Raw genomic sequence first — 15,936 nt, forward strand, 5'->3', positions numbered from 1 at the left:
ACGCGCTCCCCTACTTAAGGTACCTCTGTAGCTCAATAGTATTGGTATCGGCCCTGTATTTACTTGGTATCGATACTAGAATCAGCTGTGCTGGACCCGGTACCATGAATGAATGTGCTGACGTGTAGCGGACGGTGCCATCTGTGACGTAAGCGTTTTCAGACAACTGTGGGCTTGTTTTCTCCTCCAGCGTACTCCTCGTGTTAGTGAAATAAACACGGGCCATACAGCAGCAATGGCTACAGTTTACAAGATAGCAAGACACGCGTGGTCACACTTTATGTGAGACAATCTATAAAGGAAGATTTAATATGAAAGTCTGGCATGTGTGTAACCACGCGTGACCGCTGCACGCGTGACCTCCTCCCGCGGGTTACCCAAATACAATTCACGAGCGCCTCCGAGGAAGGCGATCGTTGCATTCGACAGGAAAAATGGCGGCGGCCGTAACAGGAACGCCAGAGCGAGCAGAGAGTGAAATAACAGCATGTTCCCCACAGCCTGCTTACACGGCAGCACCACACCGCGAAGCTTTATCTGCGGAGGACTTCGTGGCGGGTTTCCTGGAGGACAGAGACACCGAGCTGATGTGCTCGAAGACCGTCGGTGAGCTGATGGAGCATCTGACCGAGCAGAACAACACGCTGAAGGAACAGGTGAACGAAACAACGCACAGAAATCATCACATATACCGAGACACAGCGAAGACACGCGTGAGATGTTGTCCTGCTCGCTGTGTCAGTAACATCGTGACAGGTGTTACCCTTACGGCCGTGAATTGTTTCGGAAATTTGGCAACCCAGTCTCACAGTTAAAAACAAACAAACCCTGTAATTGCTCCCAAAAGGCTGATTGTGTCCATCTGAACGTTTTCAGTGGGAGAAACGTTTCGTCATCATCCAGGTGACTTCTTCAGTCTCAGCTGACTGCAGCTTTATAAACAGGACATTTGCACAGTGACCTCACAGCCCACTGAATGAACTGTGGGCTGCCAGCCAGCATCTGTCTCCTAATCACAGCTCAGTGAAAACGTGCACAGGCCCAGCGCCAGGCAACATAACTTACAGGTGATATGAGATTAGTAGTGGTGCAGTTATGTGGACACTGGCGTGGGAACAGTATGACGGTGCATGTTTCTATATATCTCCTTTTTACTCAGTAAACTAAAAATGTAAGACGTCTATAACACTGTATTTTCACACATTTCTGTGTCCTCGCCAAAAGGTTTTGAGTGTCAGAGAAACACGTTTGTGCGTTATTGTGAAGTTTATGCACTTATTTATAGTTAAATTAGATTTATGGTAGAAATCTCTTTAGGAATAAATTTTTTGACTGTGATTGTATATACTGTACCTTGTTTTGAGCTCAGTTTAGAGTTTATATAGCTTTAAATCAAACTGTACTCCTCCAGGCAGCCAGTGGGAGGCGCTGGTATGAGCCACTGCCAGAAGTCAGTGTTTTGATTGTGTTGAGTCTATTCCGGCTCTTTCTCTCCGCTTTCCAGTCTGTGTTGTCAAAAAAGACTTGAATGACAAACTCCTGCTTGTTGGGTTAAACCCCCTGTTGTCTGGTGGCTTTGAACACACCTGGAGAGCAGCTTCATTTTCTCCTCAGAAATATCTCTAAATATCGCTAAAAACGTTGTTTTTCCTCATGTTGGAGTTTGTTAATGCGGTGGTTTGAAGGATTCACACCAACTTCTTCCCAGTAAAGGTTTTAATGGTGATTACAGGAACAGTTGTTGTTGTTGTTTTGGACGCTAGAAACACGTTTTTGTTTTATTCATTTACCCTGAGCTCATCGTCTCATCTTAGCAGACAGAAACTGGTTAGTGAGTTATTACTAAGTTACTGACTCCATTTAATCAGCAGTGAAAATAAGTCACCAGGAGCACATCACTGTTTCAGACAGCCTAACATACAGTGTGTCTGTGCTTTCGGGCACTACCTAAAATCATCTTTGTTGTTATTATTTATTCTTACAGCAGTGGATCATAATGGGACAAGAGCTGTACTTTTCCAAAGAAATAACAGTTTTGTGCATCATGCAGGTCTTTTGTTGTACCAATGAAAGGTACATTTGTTGATGCCAAGTTTAGCGTTACATCCAGGATTCTCTTCAAGAGAGCTTATAGAGCTCTGTCTCTGTTTGTATCTGCTTTTGTAACGGATGATCGCGGTTGGTTGTGGCCTCTTCCTCATGTACTCGTGGATGTTTAGAATAGAATAAAATAATCCTTTAATTGTCCCACAAGGGGAAATTTGGTTGTAACAGCAGCAAGAAAAAATATACAAACAAACAGCGCACAGAACAGAAACATACACAATTTTTTATATATATATATATATATATATATATATATATATATATATATATATATATATATATATATATACATGTGTATATATATATATATATATATATATATATATATATATATATATATATATACATGTGTATATATATATATATATATATATATATATATATATATATATATATATATATGTATATATATATGTATTTTTACATCAAGGACAATAGTTACAAAAACAGAGTACTGTACAGTTATTAACATTAAATAAAATGAAATACATTTTATTTACAGATAAAATGTATTTCAGATAAGAGGCAAACCCAGGTTGTAGTGTGAATCGGATGATAAAATAGTGCAAGTGACAGCGCTGATGTAAACATCTGTGTTTGTTGGGAGCAGTTTTGATTGTACAGTCTGACAGCTGCAGGGAGGAAGGACCTGCGGAAACGCTCCTTCATGCATCGAGGATGCAGGCTCTGCAGTTCAGCAACATTTACATGCATGGGGTGGGAGACTGTCCATCAGAGATGTTATTTTGCCCAGAGTCCTTCTGTCTCCCACCACCTGCACTGGTTTGACGTCTCATCCTGTGTGGTGCTGACACTCACCAGTCCCCGGCCTCCTTCCTTGTGCTTAGTGTGCAGCCTCAGGATGCTGGACTTGGGGTGAAACTAGTGCTGGGCGATATATCGAGTTTTTAAAATATATCGATATATTTTTATACCAGATATAAGATGTGACAATATCGTTTATATTGATATAGTATATGTTACTTTATAATTACAGGGAGTGCAGAATTATTAGGCAAATGAGTATTTTGTCCACATCATCCTCTTCATGCATGTTGTCTTACTCCAAGCTGTATAGGCTCGAAAGCCTACTACCAATTAAGCATATTAGGTGATGTGCATCTCTGTAAGGGGTGTGGTCTAATCATCAACACCCTATATCAGGTGTGCATAATTATTAGGCAACCTCCTTTCCTTTGGCAAAATGGATCAAAAGAAGGACTTGACAGGCTCAGAAAAGTCAAAAATAGTGAGATATCTTGCAGAGGGATGCAGCAGTCTTAAAATTGCAAAGCTTCTGAAGCGTGATCATCGAACAATCAAGCGTTTCATTCAAAATAGTCAACAGGGTCGCAAGAAGCGTGTGGAAAAACCAAGGCGCAAAATAACTGCCCATGAACTGAGAAAAGTCAAGCGTGCAGCTGCCAAGATGCCACTTGCCACCAGTTTGGCCATATTTCAGAGCTGCAACATCACTGGAGTGCCCAAAAGCACAAGGTGTGCAATACTCAGAGACATGGCCAAGGTAAGAAAGGCTGAAAGACGACCACCACTGAACAAGACACACAAGCTGAAACGTCAAGACTGGGCCAAGAAATATCTCAAGACTGATTTTTCTAAGATTTTATGGACTGATGAAATGAGAGTGAGTCTTGATGGGCCAGATGGATGGGCCCGTGGCTGGATTGGTAAAGGGCAGAGAGCTCCAGTCCCACTCAGATGCCAGCAAGGTGGAGGTGGAGTACTGGTTTGGGCTGGTATCATCAAAGATGAGCTTGTGGGGCCTTTTCGGGTTGAGGATGGAGTCAAGCTCAACTCCCAGTCCTACTGCCAGTTTCTGGAAGACACCTTCTTCAAGCAGTGGTACAGGAAGAAGTCTGCATCCTTCAAGAAAAACATGATTTTCATGGAGGACAATGCTCCATCACACGCGTCCAAGTACTCCACAGCGTGGCTGGCAAGAAAGGGTATAAAAGAAGAAAAACTAATGACATGGCCTCCTTGTTCACCTGATCTGAACCCCATTGAGAACCTGTGGTCCATCATCAAATGTGAGATTTACAAGGAGGGAAAACAGTACACCTCTCTGAACAGTGTCTGGGAGGCTGTGGTTGCTGCTGCACGCAATGTTGATGGTGAACAGATCAAAACACTGACAGAATCCATGGATGGCAGGCTTTTGAGTGTCCTTGCAAAGAAAGGTGGCTATATTGGTCGCTGATTTGTTTTTGTTTTGTTTTTGAATGTCAGAAATGTATATTTGTGAATGTGGAGATGTTAGATTGGTTTCACTGGTAAAAATAAATCATTGAAATGGGTATATATTTGTTTTTTGTTAAGTTGCCTAATAATTATGCACAGTAATAGTCACCTGCACACACAGATATCCCCCTAAAATAGCTAAAACTAAAAACAAGCTAAAAACTACTTCCAAAAACATTCAGCTTTGATATTAATGAGTTTTTTGGGTTCATTGAGAACATGGTTGTAGTTCAATAATAAAATTATTCCTCAAAAATACAACTTGCCTAATAATTCTGCACTCCCTGTATATGTTACTTTATAATTATACTTGTGGAACCGCAAGTTTGCCTCCCTTTCCTCCAGTTTTGTCTTTAGCATCGTTACTCTGCCTCGCCTCTATCCTCCACTGAACACGACTCCCCCTCCTCCCCCATCGCTTCACCTGCAGGCAATGACAAGATGGACACAGCGAATCTCCGTTAATGAGTTGACGCAGATCGCCCCGTGCGTGGGGCTGGACGACATCAATGCATTAACGAGCTAACCGCGCTAACGAGCTAGCCCGCAGGGGCTGCACGGCCTAAAATCCTTTCATTCTCTCAAAAGTTGACTGCGCGCCTTATGTATGAATTCTGGTTGTGCTTACTGACCTCGAACCGGTTTTATGTGATACACAGCGCTCAGGAATCTGTCAATAAATGTTTTAGTTCGACTTTGGTAAGCTACTGAGTCGCACCGCTTGATGGATTGTCGGAGCATTACGGCTACCGAGGAGCCTCGCGGAGTGATACGTACTGTGCTTCAACGTAATATTACCGTATTGTGTGTGTATAAGGACCATAAATGGCTCCTGTTCAGAGACATGGTTACGAAGCGGATTTCAAACTCCAGGCTGTCAGTCACGCAGTAGAAGTTGGGAACAGAGCAGCTGTGAAATCTGTCTTTGTTATTATGCTCAGCGTCTGTTAGTTTACATTTTGACTGCACAATTGTGAGCTCTTTGTTATGCACAAAACTAGCATTGTTTTCTTTTTATTTATGGATCATTATTAATAAATGCTTTTAATTTATTTCTGAGTAATTTTTTTCATGTACATCTATGCTGTATGTTAATAAAACTGCCTGTGTGACATCTGGGACACAGCTTTGACTAAGAACTCTCTTTTTGTTCTTACTTTATGGCTTTAAAAAAATATCGAGAGATATATCTTATATCACCATCCAGCTAAAAAATATCGAGATACGAATTTTGGGTCATATCGCCCAGCCCTAGGTGAAACCCTCCATGCATGGTCAGGAACTTCCTGGTCTTGATGTCATACACGCGCGCGCACACACGCACACACGCGCGCACACACGCGCGCACACACGCACACACGCGCGCGCGCACACACACACACACACACACACACACACACACACACACACACACACACACACACACACACACACACACCTGTCTATCTAGACGTAGTGTTTTCAACCTTTGGGAAAATTGAATGTGGGTGTAAAAGTCAGATTGTACACCTGCAAGAAATGTCACCTCATGAAATTAATGTTATTAAAAGCTCTGGCATTATGTATCATTAATTATAGTTTGTTTGTTGGTTTGTTAATTTATTTCAAACATGTAAACAATATACATGTACATTTAATAAAGAAAATAAGAGAGAAAAATAAACTATATAAAAGTCAATACATTTCAATATTTTCCCTTTCTTTGTTCGTATGTTTGGACGTTGCTTTAATTCCATATTCAAACTGATCCACAGTTTCACTCCATGAACAGAAGCACAAAAGCTTTTTCTTGTAGTTCGGACCTTCAGTTACAAAAGCCCCTAAAATTATCATTTACTTCTTTCCAAAAAAACATACTCTGAATATTTCCTGGCAGTTCCTTATTTTTTGCTTTGAATAGAATTTGTGCTGTTTGGAATTTTATTAGATCAGCAGATTTCAATATTTCAGACTGCAGGAACAGTCAGTTTGTATGTTCCTGTAACCTGCACTGTGGATCATTCGAACTGCTGTTTTTTCCAAGAGTACAAAGTGAATGTAATGTAGTTTTACAGTTGTTGCCTCAGACCTCTGCACAAAGGTGAAACCAGTGCAGGGCTCACAAAATTGCTAGCCCGACGTCCCGGGGCTAGCGATATCTCCGGTCGGGCTACCAAAATCTATCTCAGCCCAGCTATATGAAATAGATTTTGGTAGCCCGACCGGCGATATCGCTAGCCCCGGGACGTCGGGCTAGCAATTTTGCGAGCCCTGCCAGTGAACAGCAGAGAATATGAAGTGATGTCCCGTCTAATACCTGCTTTGCCTTATTTAGTATTGCAATGCTTCGTGATACTTTGGAATGAATATATCTTACGTGAGCTCTCAGTTAAGTTTTTCATCTATTTTTACCCCCAGAAATTTATTTTACTTTACTTATTTCATTAGTTATATCATCCAATAAATTCTGCAGATCATCACTAGAGCAAAAAATGTTTGTATCGTCAGCAAAGAGTACCATTTTTAATACTTTGGACACTTTACAGATGTCATTAATGTGTAAGTTGAAGAATTTGGGGCCCAAAACTGACCCTTGGGGTACACCAGAAGCAATGTCCATACATAAGGAGCAACCACCATTTAATTTCACAAACTGCTTCCTGTCACTTAAATAACTCAGGACCCAATCTAAAGCTACCCCTCTGACACCATAACGTTCCAGTTTTCTTATTAATATATCGTGATCTATAGTGTCAAATGCCATTGTCAAGTCTATGAATAACCCAGCCACATATTGCTTTTTGTCTATGGAATTTGTGATGTATTCTATTGAATCTAATAGTTTCAGTGATGTTGATCTGCTTGATCTGAATCCGTACTGACTCTCGGTGAGTAGTTTTTGTTTATCTGTAAATTTTTCCAGTCTGTTGTTAAACAGTTTTTCAAGCACTTTTGAAAATCGAGGCAGTAAAGAGACAGGCCTGTAGTTTGTGAAATGGTTTGTTACCAGAGTTGTACAGAGGTATAACTTTTCATTCTGTCTGGAAATTGACCAGTTTGAAATGGTAAATTGCAGATGTATGTAAACTGTTTTATAACAGCCTCGATGACTCTTTTAACCACTATCATATCAATATCATTACAATCCAAAGATTTCTGATTTTTACATTTTTTGACAATTTCAAAAACTTCATTTTCATCAATGGCTGTGAGAAACATAGAATATGGATTTCTGTCTATCAGTGTATCCGGTTTGTCCTGTGCTTTCCCAGGATCAGTGATTGTTCTTGCTAAATTTGGTCCAGCAGTTACAAAAACTTCATTGAGACTATTTGCCACAACATCCATATATTCTTCATGGTCATTACAAATGAAATACTTGGGATAGTTCTTTTGTCCAGCCCCACGTTTTATAACACTCTTTAGTATTTCCCATAATCTTTTAATATTATTTCTGTTTATATCTATTATTATTGTTATTTATAGATGTTAGAAATTTCACAGATTATGATTTTCTTAAACTGGGACGCTGCACCACTGAAATACCATTATACATGTCTTATACATGTCTTATACATGTCTTTATAGCTATTTAAAGGCAGAAAATGGATAAAATGGAAATTAAAAAATTGGGACTTTTTTTGATAAAACGTGTTTATGAACGCCCTCGTATGAATGGAAAATGCTAACTGTGGCCTGTAAAGTCTGAGATGTAACGTTTGGGGTTGTTCAGTTTTTCCCCTTCGTCTGTTGGTGTTGATGTGGCGCTGCTGTCTGAGTGGTGACACTTTTTGATGGCAGTGGCCATCTGCAGCATGATGGCGAGCATAAATGGATGTGGCCATGTGATGATGTTACTGGCGGTGCACAAAGCAACCAGTTTTTGTCATGTAAAAAACAAACAACACCCTTACAGTATATTTAGTTTTTCATAGGACTGCTGTCATCCCTTTTCCTCTGCTCTCTTCTTTCTGTAACTCAGTCATGTACCTTGCACATTCACATGTGCACATACAGTTATAGAATTTATTGTTTGTAGAAAGTTCACATAATCATGAAGATCTGAAATCTCCAGTATGAAATGTAAGCAGTTATATTTTGTCTTGCAGGTCCTGACTGTGTCCAGTTTGGTGCCTCCTAAAGTTTCAGCAGCTCTGTCTGCTGTCGAGGACGCCAGGTGTTCCCTGGAGGCGCTGCTGCAGAGAGAACAACTTACCTTCAACATGCTGCACAAGGTAGTGACATCACTAAGGACACCAAAAAAAGTACTCTTGTCTTGACTCCCTCCTTGATGGTAACGCTCTGAGCCTCTTGAGCTTTCCCAGGTGTTTTGGTTGATGTCCGTCAGCTTCATGTCACGTTTCCAAACGTGGAAGTGGAGTTTTGGTCGTCCGACAGGGTGTGAGCCCTCGCGCACCTCACCATACGCCATGTCCTTGGGGATGTGACCCGGGTTCATGCGTCGCACATGGCCCAGCCATCTGAGTTGACTCTGACTGAGCAGTGCACCCAGACTTGGAATACTCACTCTCTGTAGTACGTTGGTGTTTGCCGCAATACGTCTAAGACATCAGAGGCTGAAGTTGTTCAGCCTTCTGTCCTGGCTGGCTTACTCAGACCAGGATTCAGTGCCATAGAGGAGTGTGGCAAATATGTAAGCTTGATACCACGTGTGTTCAGCCGTGACAGCTGCAGTTTTTGCTGTCCTTATACTCACTTCTATCTCCAGAGAGAGGGAGTTAGAGATGATGGATCCAAGGTAGGTGAAGGTGTCTACCGCCTCAGGATGGACCAGAGTCAGCATCCTGGACCATGATGCTTGTCTTTTTCGGGCTAATAGTGAAGGTAAACCTGTTGCAGGCCTGAGACAAAGGGCTGACTAACTGCTGCAGACATGAATGCTGCATCGTCTGCAAACAGCAGCTCGTGAATAAGGGACCTCCCTGACCTTGGTTTTTGAGTGTCCCAAACAGGAGAATCGTTCAGTGCCACCCTGGATACTGAATGATTCAGGATTCAGGATTCCTTGCAGAATTGATCTTTCATCTCTGAGATGAAGCAGAGCATTGGTGCATAGATGCTGAGAAGGTTAGCAGTGCCCGATGATACTGACCAGTGAGGATTCTCTCTGTCCCATCTGTTGGTGTTTCAGTGGCTGCAGAAAGTGAGTTCTTCACAGCCAAGTCCACAGCATGCTGTGTGGGGTTGTTCTGTGACAGAACCTGTCAGAGGAACGTGTAATCAGACTCTCTGATGGAAGCTAAGGTCAGCTAAGCAGCTCTCCTGTAAGCAAGCAACATCGAAGCTTTGTCAGGTCCTCGTTAACGACTGCTAGCATCAATGGAGATCATCTGCAGTGGTGACATTTATTATTGAGGTATTTGTATTTATTGTGCTATTTCTTAAATTTGTAAATCTGTAACATATTGTATTGTTATATAGTCTGTTACTGTTACTGTACCCACATAATTTCCTTAAGGATTAATAAAGTATGCTGACACTTGTAGGACCATATCACCCTATTAGAGCACTTCGCTCTCACTCTGCAGGCCTACTTGTTGTTCCTAGAGTATTTAAAAGTAGAATGGGAGGCAGAGCCTTCAGTTTTCAGGCCCCTCTTCTGTGGAACCAGCTTCCAGTTTGGATTCAGGAGACAGACACTATCTCTACTTTCAAGATTAGGCTTCAAACTTTCCTTTTTGCTAAAGCATATAGTTAGGGCTGGACCAGGTGACCCTGAATCCTCCCTTAGTTATGCTGCAATAGACGTAGGCTGCCGGGGATTCCCATGATGCACTGGGTGTTGAATTATTGTAGGGTCATTACCTTAAAATATATAAAGTACCCTTAGGCGATGTTGTGATAATGTTGAAATAAAATTAAAAAGAAAAACAAAAACAAAAAGACATTTTTAAGGAAAAAAAATAGGAGAAGGGGTGATGTGTGACATATTTCACAAGAACTGAAAATCCATGTCAGCATGTCTTTGATGAATCCCAGTTTGAACTTTTTGCTTCAAATTGTTGTGATTAGTGTGGATGAGGTCGTAAGAGAGGTACAACGGTGAGTATACAGCCACGTATACAACTCAGTGAGGCCTCTGTTGTTGTTTTCGGGGCTACATTAGTGCCAGTAGTGTTTGGGTTTAAAATTACTGACGTTTTGATTGCCAGCGGCTTTACTTTCCAATGATCCCAGTTACACTGCCAGTACAGTAAAAGCATACCTGGATAATAAAATGCACAGTAAAACCCAATCAGCCATAGATCGACCTGCAAACACCAGACTGAAGCTGGTGTGACAACCTTTGGGCTTCTTAGTACCAAACATACTTTGTTTAAATGCCACAGTCCACCTGAGTGTTGCTGTGACCACGCCTGGCCCTTTGTGACCAAAGTGGAACCTCTTCATGGCTGCTTTTAGCGAGATAACATGCCGATCGTCCTGCACTGGTTTCTTGAACATGACATCCGTGCGCGTCATGGATGTTCAGGTTGGAAATCTGTTTGGGCCATATTGAAATGTCAGCATCATTCTGACGAATGCTTCCACCACCTTGTTGAATCTGTGACATTTAAGGCAGTCCTGAAGTCAAAAGGGGGCCATCTACTGTACTATGGGATGGAAATGAGTCACCACAGGAAGCATGACTTCAGGCAGTGTTCTGCTGGTGAAACCTGGGTCGTGCTTTCATGGGGAGATTTTATCCTGTTCCTGTTCACTTAGTTGTTTTGCAGCAGTATATTTGATGCACTAATGCCCACTTACAGCAGTATACAGCATATAGATTGATCAGATATCACCAACGTTCAAGTCAAATCAAAATAACTTAAGAGGGCCAGTAATACTCTAAAAGAGTGAATGTTTACCTCTGATAAATAAGTAATGTTTTTATTTGCAGTGTTGTAGCTAAGGTAGAAAAATATCCATTCATATTCAGCCTTTTTACCCCAAATCTGGAGAACAGCTTGGCGGGATTGGAGCAGAACGCCAGGTAAGAGGATGATCTCTGTGGAGCCGCAGTCAAACCCTATGCTGGTGCAGCGGGTCCTGGGTCCTGGTGCACAACGATGTCTGGCCTGGTGGGGAAAGTATGCAGGCAGTTCCTGGAGGATGAAGGAATTGATACCACCCCCATCCTCACCTGACCTAAATCCAGTAGAACACCTCTGGGACATTATCTTTGGAGGATAACTCATCATGTGCTTAAGTGAATACTTTAGGTGGCAGAAAACCACGAAAGACCAGGAGCGGGAAAAGGAACCATCATGGATATGGATTCATGACTTTATCCGACACCACCGCGTTTCACCTCAGTCCAGCTCAGGGATGCCCTTGTCCAGATCTGAGAGGAGATTCCCTAGAACCCATCGTCTTAATAGGAGCCTGCCGATGTTGTCGATACATTAACCTCCAAACTGACATCTAAGATCTGTGTCCAGAAGAACGCCGTTCTAGGAACAGATAAGATGCTGTGGCAGATCCTCCTGGTCCTCTGGTACAGGAGCCGAGCTTAAAGGACAAATATAGACAAATAAATAAAATGTGTGTGTGTGTGTATATATGTGAAATTTGATCAATCTGTACAGCATAGAAACCCTAATATCTTTGCTCTCTGCTGCCGTCCAGCATTGTTGCTATCAAACGGTTTAAGACTGAAATACTGGACGTCTTCAATGTCTGTTTCTCTTTCTTCCAGCACCTACAGGATGCCCAGCCTTGGATGGATAAACTCGAACAAACATGTAACCAAGTTGACTTTATAGAGAGACACATGAAATACCTAAGATGCCTTCAACACATAGAGGAGCTCAGGTACCGCCTTCACTGTTTATGAGCAATTAAAAAACAATTAAAACTTTATGCTGTCTTTTAAAGTTCAGATGCTGTGTACATACAAATCATTGCACTCTTTTTTTTAAGTCTGTATTTTATTCACAGCAGAAGATCTATTAAATGTTTAAAGGAGCCGTTTTCTGCTGATTTTAAATTTGATGACAGCAAACCTCTAAAGTTGGTACTGGGGCAACAAAAACTGGAAAAAGTGAGCAATACTGAAAAGAAACGACTTTGAATGTTAATAGGTGGCAGCGTGTCTCAGAACTGCATCGACACATTGTGGTGCAATTTCACAATAATGTTCCTCAAGCTAAAACTGCAGACACTGTTGAATCATGAAATCATCTACAGACAATAATGTCATCAAAAGGTTCTGGGAATCTGCAGAAATCTGTGTGCAGGGTCAAAAGTCAGTACTGGCTGTTAGGAGCACAGTGTGGCGTTCTCTGTGCCAGAGCTCATGCAAAATAGACTGAAGCAAAGTGGGAAACTGGTGAAGGTCAGACTGATTGAAATCCTTTCCCCAAAACGCAGATGCCCCATCCTTTGAATTAAAGAGGAGAACGGGCCATGTGGCTGGTTATCAGCACTCTCTTATCAAGCCTGCATCACTGATGGTAAATCCCAAAGGTTGAGTCTGTTTTCAGATGTCTTCAGTCAGCTGAGACTGAAGAAGTGACTAAATGTTTCTCCCAATGAAAACGTCCAGATGAGCAGAACCTTTGGGATTTACTTACCTGGATGACTGAGCATGCATCCAGACTCTGATGGTACAGGGCAGCGTTGTCCAACTCCAGACCTCGAGGGCCGGTGTCCTGCAGGTTTTAGATGTGACCTTGATCCAACACAGCTGATTTAAATGGCTAAATGACCTCCTCAGCATGTCCTGAAGTTCTCCAGAGGCCTGGTAATGAACTGGTCATTTGATTCAGGTGTGTAGACCCAGGGTGAGATCTAAAACCTGCAGGACACCGGCCCTCGAGGCCTGGAGCTGGACACCCCTGGTATAGGGTGCAGGAGTGCCAGAATTGGAAACTTGGACAGATAAATGGTGCCATGGTATTTTCTCAGTTTAATTATTTGAGGGGTGATCTTTGTTCTGTTATGAATAAAATGTGTTTGTGAGATTTGCAAGTCATTGCCTGCCAGTGTTGCACCTCTCTGAGTCTTGTTCATGGCCTGTGGTCTTCCTGTTGGTGCCTGCTGTGGTGTAATGAAAGCACTGACCTGCAGTCTTGTGTTCCAGTGCTACAGTTCAGCAGTGTTTGATGACCAGCAGTGCCTGGGAAGCCATAAGGGCAGTGGATAGCATGGCGGCTCTGGATTATGGACTAAACCAGTCTAGATGTTCTCATCTCCAGAACTTCCTCCAAGAAACTCTTAGCTTCTGGCACAAAATCATGAAGGACCGTCTGACCAGGTAGGAGTCCCTCCAAGCTGCTGTGCCTTATTAGACTAAAGAGATGGTCACAGATTTGAAATGCATGGACACAAGATTTGGGTATTCAAAAGTATTCAAATATATTATAAAAATGTAACTAAGGCTTGCGGTAAACTGTCATTATGTAATACTTTACACGAGTGGATGGATCAAAACTGAGAGTATAGCACTAAATCTACTTTCATATATCAGAGCAGAACATTATAAGAAGGCGGGGATGGTTTGTATAATTAAACATATACAGTGAGAAGAGCATTTTGCTGCAGCATCTGTGTGTTCATCTAAAATGAAGCGTAGTGGATGACTCACAGCTGTGTAGGAATAATGCCTCAATCCTGCAACACGTCAGTCAGGTGTCACTAAGCGTAAGTGAACCCAGAGCTGGCTGTGGCACAGATTCTCTCCTTTGGCTTAACCTCCTAAGACCCGAACTCTTCCACAGCATGCAATTTTAATTTCTCTTTGATATTTGGTCACATTGGGGCCTGATGAATGTAAAAACAAAGAATTACCAGATTTTTTTTTTTTTTTTTTTTTTTTTACCTTATTTTTGTTTTTAAGAAAAATCAGAGCCACATATGAGGATATTCATTTAAAATTTTGATAGAACAGTAGCAGTATAACGTCCTCGTAAGTGGATATCAGGCCCATGTAGAGCAAAATTCAGTATTTTGGTCTAAATAACCCAAAATGTGATGTCCACATATGTGGACGGCAGGTCCTAGGAGGTTAAATAAGCGTTAGAAAAGGAAGAATGTGTGCATTTAGAGTATGGAGCTCTCAGAGTTTCTGATGGAGGGACCAATCCTAACCACATATTTCAGAACATATGGAACTGTTGCTGCCTCTCCCTGATGGGAGTTTCCAGGCTGCTTCAGTTCAGAAACACATTCATAAATCTGACACTTAGTCCATCATCAGTTCAGCTAGTTTGTAAATTTGCTAATGATTCTTTAAAACGAGCTAGCTGTTAATAAATGTAGTTCAGAAAAGCAAAGAGATGTCCCCTGAGATGTGACCTGAATCTATTTTCTTCTTTCACAGTGATTTTGAGAAGCTGCTGACTCAGCTTCACTGGCCGATCATCTCTCCTCCCACTCAGTCACTGACACCAACGCCCGGCTGTCAGGAGATGGAAGGCCAGCTGGAGCTGCTGGTTGGGCAGCTCCTCGCCCTGCAGACCTCGTATCCTTGATTTCGTAAATACTCCCAGGATGATTGGAAACTGTCTGCCATGTTTCTCATTTGTGACTTTAAATTGTTGGGAAATGTCCCTTCAGCCTTCACATATTCATGGAGTTTTGTTAATAAAAAACTGAATGCTCCAGTCCACTGCTTTTATACAGGTGGGCAGATTTAATGAATTCATCAAGTGACCTGATTAGGAACACCTGGCTCTTACTTTGCATGTTTTTACGTGTTTCTTGTGCATTTTGGCTTCATTTTTGTTAAAGAAAAATGTAATTGGCCATGTTTTCATTTGAGGTTAAAATTGACCTAATTTAAATAATTTAACTATTATTTCATTTACCTGATGTAACTAGGTACACACACACACACACACACACACACACACACACACACACACACACACACACACACGTTTTAAGTTCTTAACATTATATACATTCAGACGCTTATATTTTGCTTTAACCAAAGAGACATTTTAATTTTAGACGACCTTATTTTGGGTACACTGTTTAAAAGTTTAAACATGGTTTGCAAGGAAACGTGGAGCCGTGACATTAACATGGCATTATGAACAGGAATGTTTGTTCCACCACATGCGTGTAGAGCTGTCATCTTACCTGGACAATCGTCGTCTTTATAATAACACAGAACATGTTCCCTGCAGGACTCTGATTAAAAACTGCACACACGTTGCTCTTTAACTGTGTCTGGCAGTGATGATCTCCTGTCTCAGAGGACTTTGGACTCCAGTGAAGCTCTGTCCCCTCCCCAGCTGTCCAAACCTGCTCCCCTCTGTCTGCCCATCCAGATCATGTTGTTGCCTCTCAACAAGAGGTTCAAATACCACTTCTATGGGAACCGGCAGACCAACTCTCTCAGTAAGGTGAGAGTTTAGAGTTCAGATATCACTGAAAACAGCTTTGACCACTAAAACATTTGGCAGTAATCTGGTCAAAGTCAGGACGCTGATTAACACAAGAGGGAACAAAGTAAGCGTCTGATGTGCTTCGTGGTGTGATGCAGTGCTGCCATGCCCCCTGGATCACAGGGTTACTGCACTGTTCTGTCATTTTAAGGTGGGATTGCATTAGCTGTCATTATCAATGTTACAGGGAAGT

At 41.8% G+C, this 15,936-nt stretch overlaps 1 protein-coding gene and 1 long non-coding RNA gene across 2 annotated transcripts in view; one reads left to right on the forward strand and one right to left on the reverse strand.

The window, feature by feature from the left end:
• Positions 1–207: 207 nt before the first annotated feature.
• The window catches only part of rint1 (RAD50 interactor 1), a 29,451-nt gene continuing 13,722 nt past the window's right edge, over positions 208–15,936 (forward strand). Inside the window, exons 1-6 of the mRNA XM_003455658.5 lie at positions 208–656; positions 8,457–8,582; positions 12,047–12,162; positions 13,433–13,606; positions 14,672–14,812; positions 15,533–15,701. Coding sequence (XP_003455706.1) covers positions 435–656; positions 8,457–8,582; positions 12,047–12,162; positions 13,433–13,606; positions 14,672–14,812; positions 15,533–15,701 — 948 coding nt within the window. The 5' untranslated portion in view covers positions 208–434. The remainder of the gene's footprint in view (positions 657–8,456; positions 8,583–12,046; positions 12,163–13,432; positions 13,607–14,671; positions 14,813–15,532; positions 15,702–15,936) is intronic.
• LOC112842659 (uncharacterized) lies at positions 11,225–13,030 on the reverse strand. The gene is made up of 2 exons (XR_003214567.1): positions 12,924–13,030; positions 11,225–11,859 (listed from the first exon to the last, which is right to left on the reverse strand). It is a non-coding gene; the product is annotated as an uncharacterized LOC112842659 (long non-coding RNA).

This window comes from Oreochromis niloticus, linkage group LG17 (assembly GCF_001858045.2).
Source record: "Oreochromis niloticus isolate F11D_XX linkage group LG17, O_niloticus_UMD_NMBU, whole genome shotgun sequence".
Lineage (NCBI taxonomy): Eukaryota > Metazoa > Chordata > Actinopteri > Cichliformes > Cichlidae > Oreochromis > Oreochromis niloticus.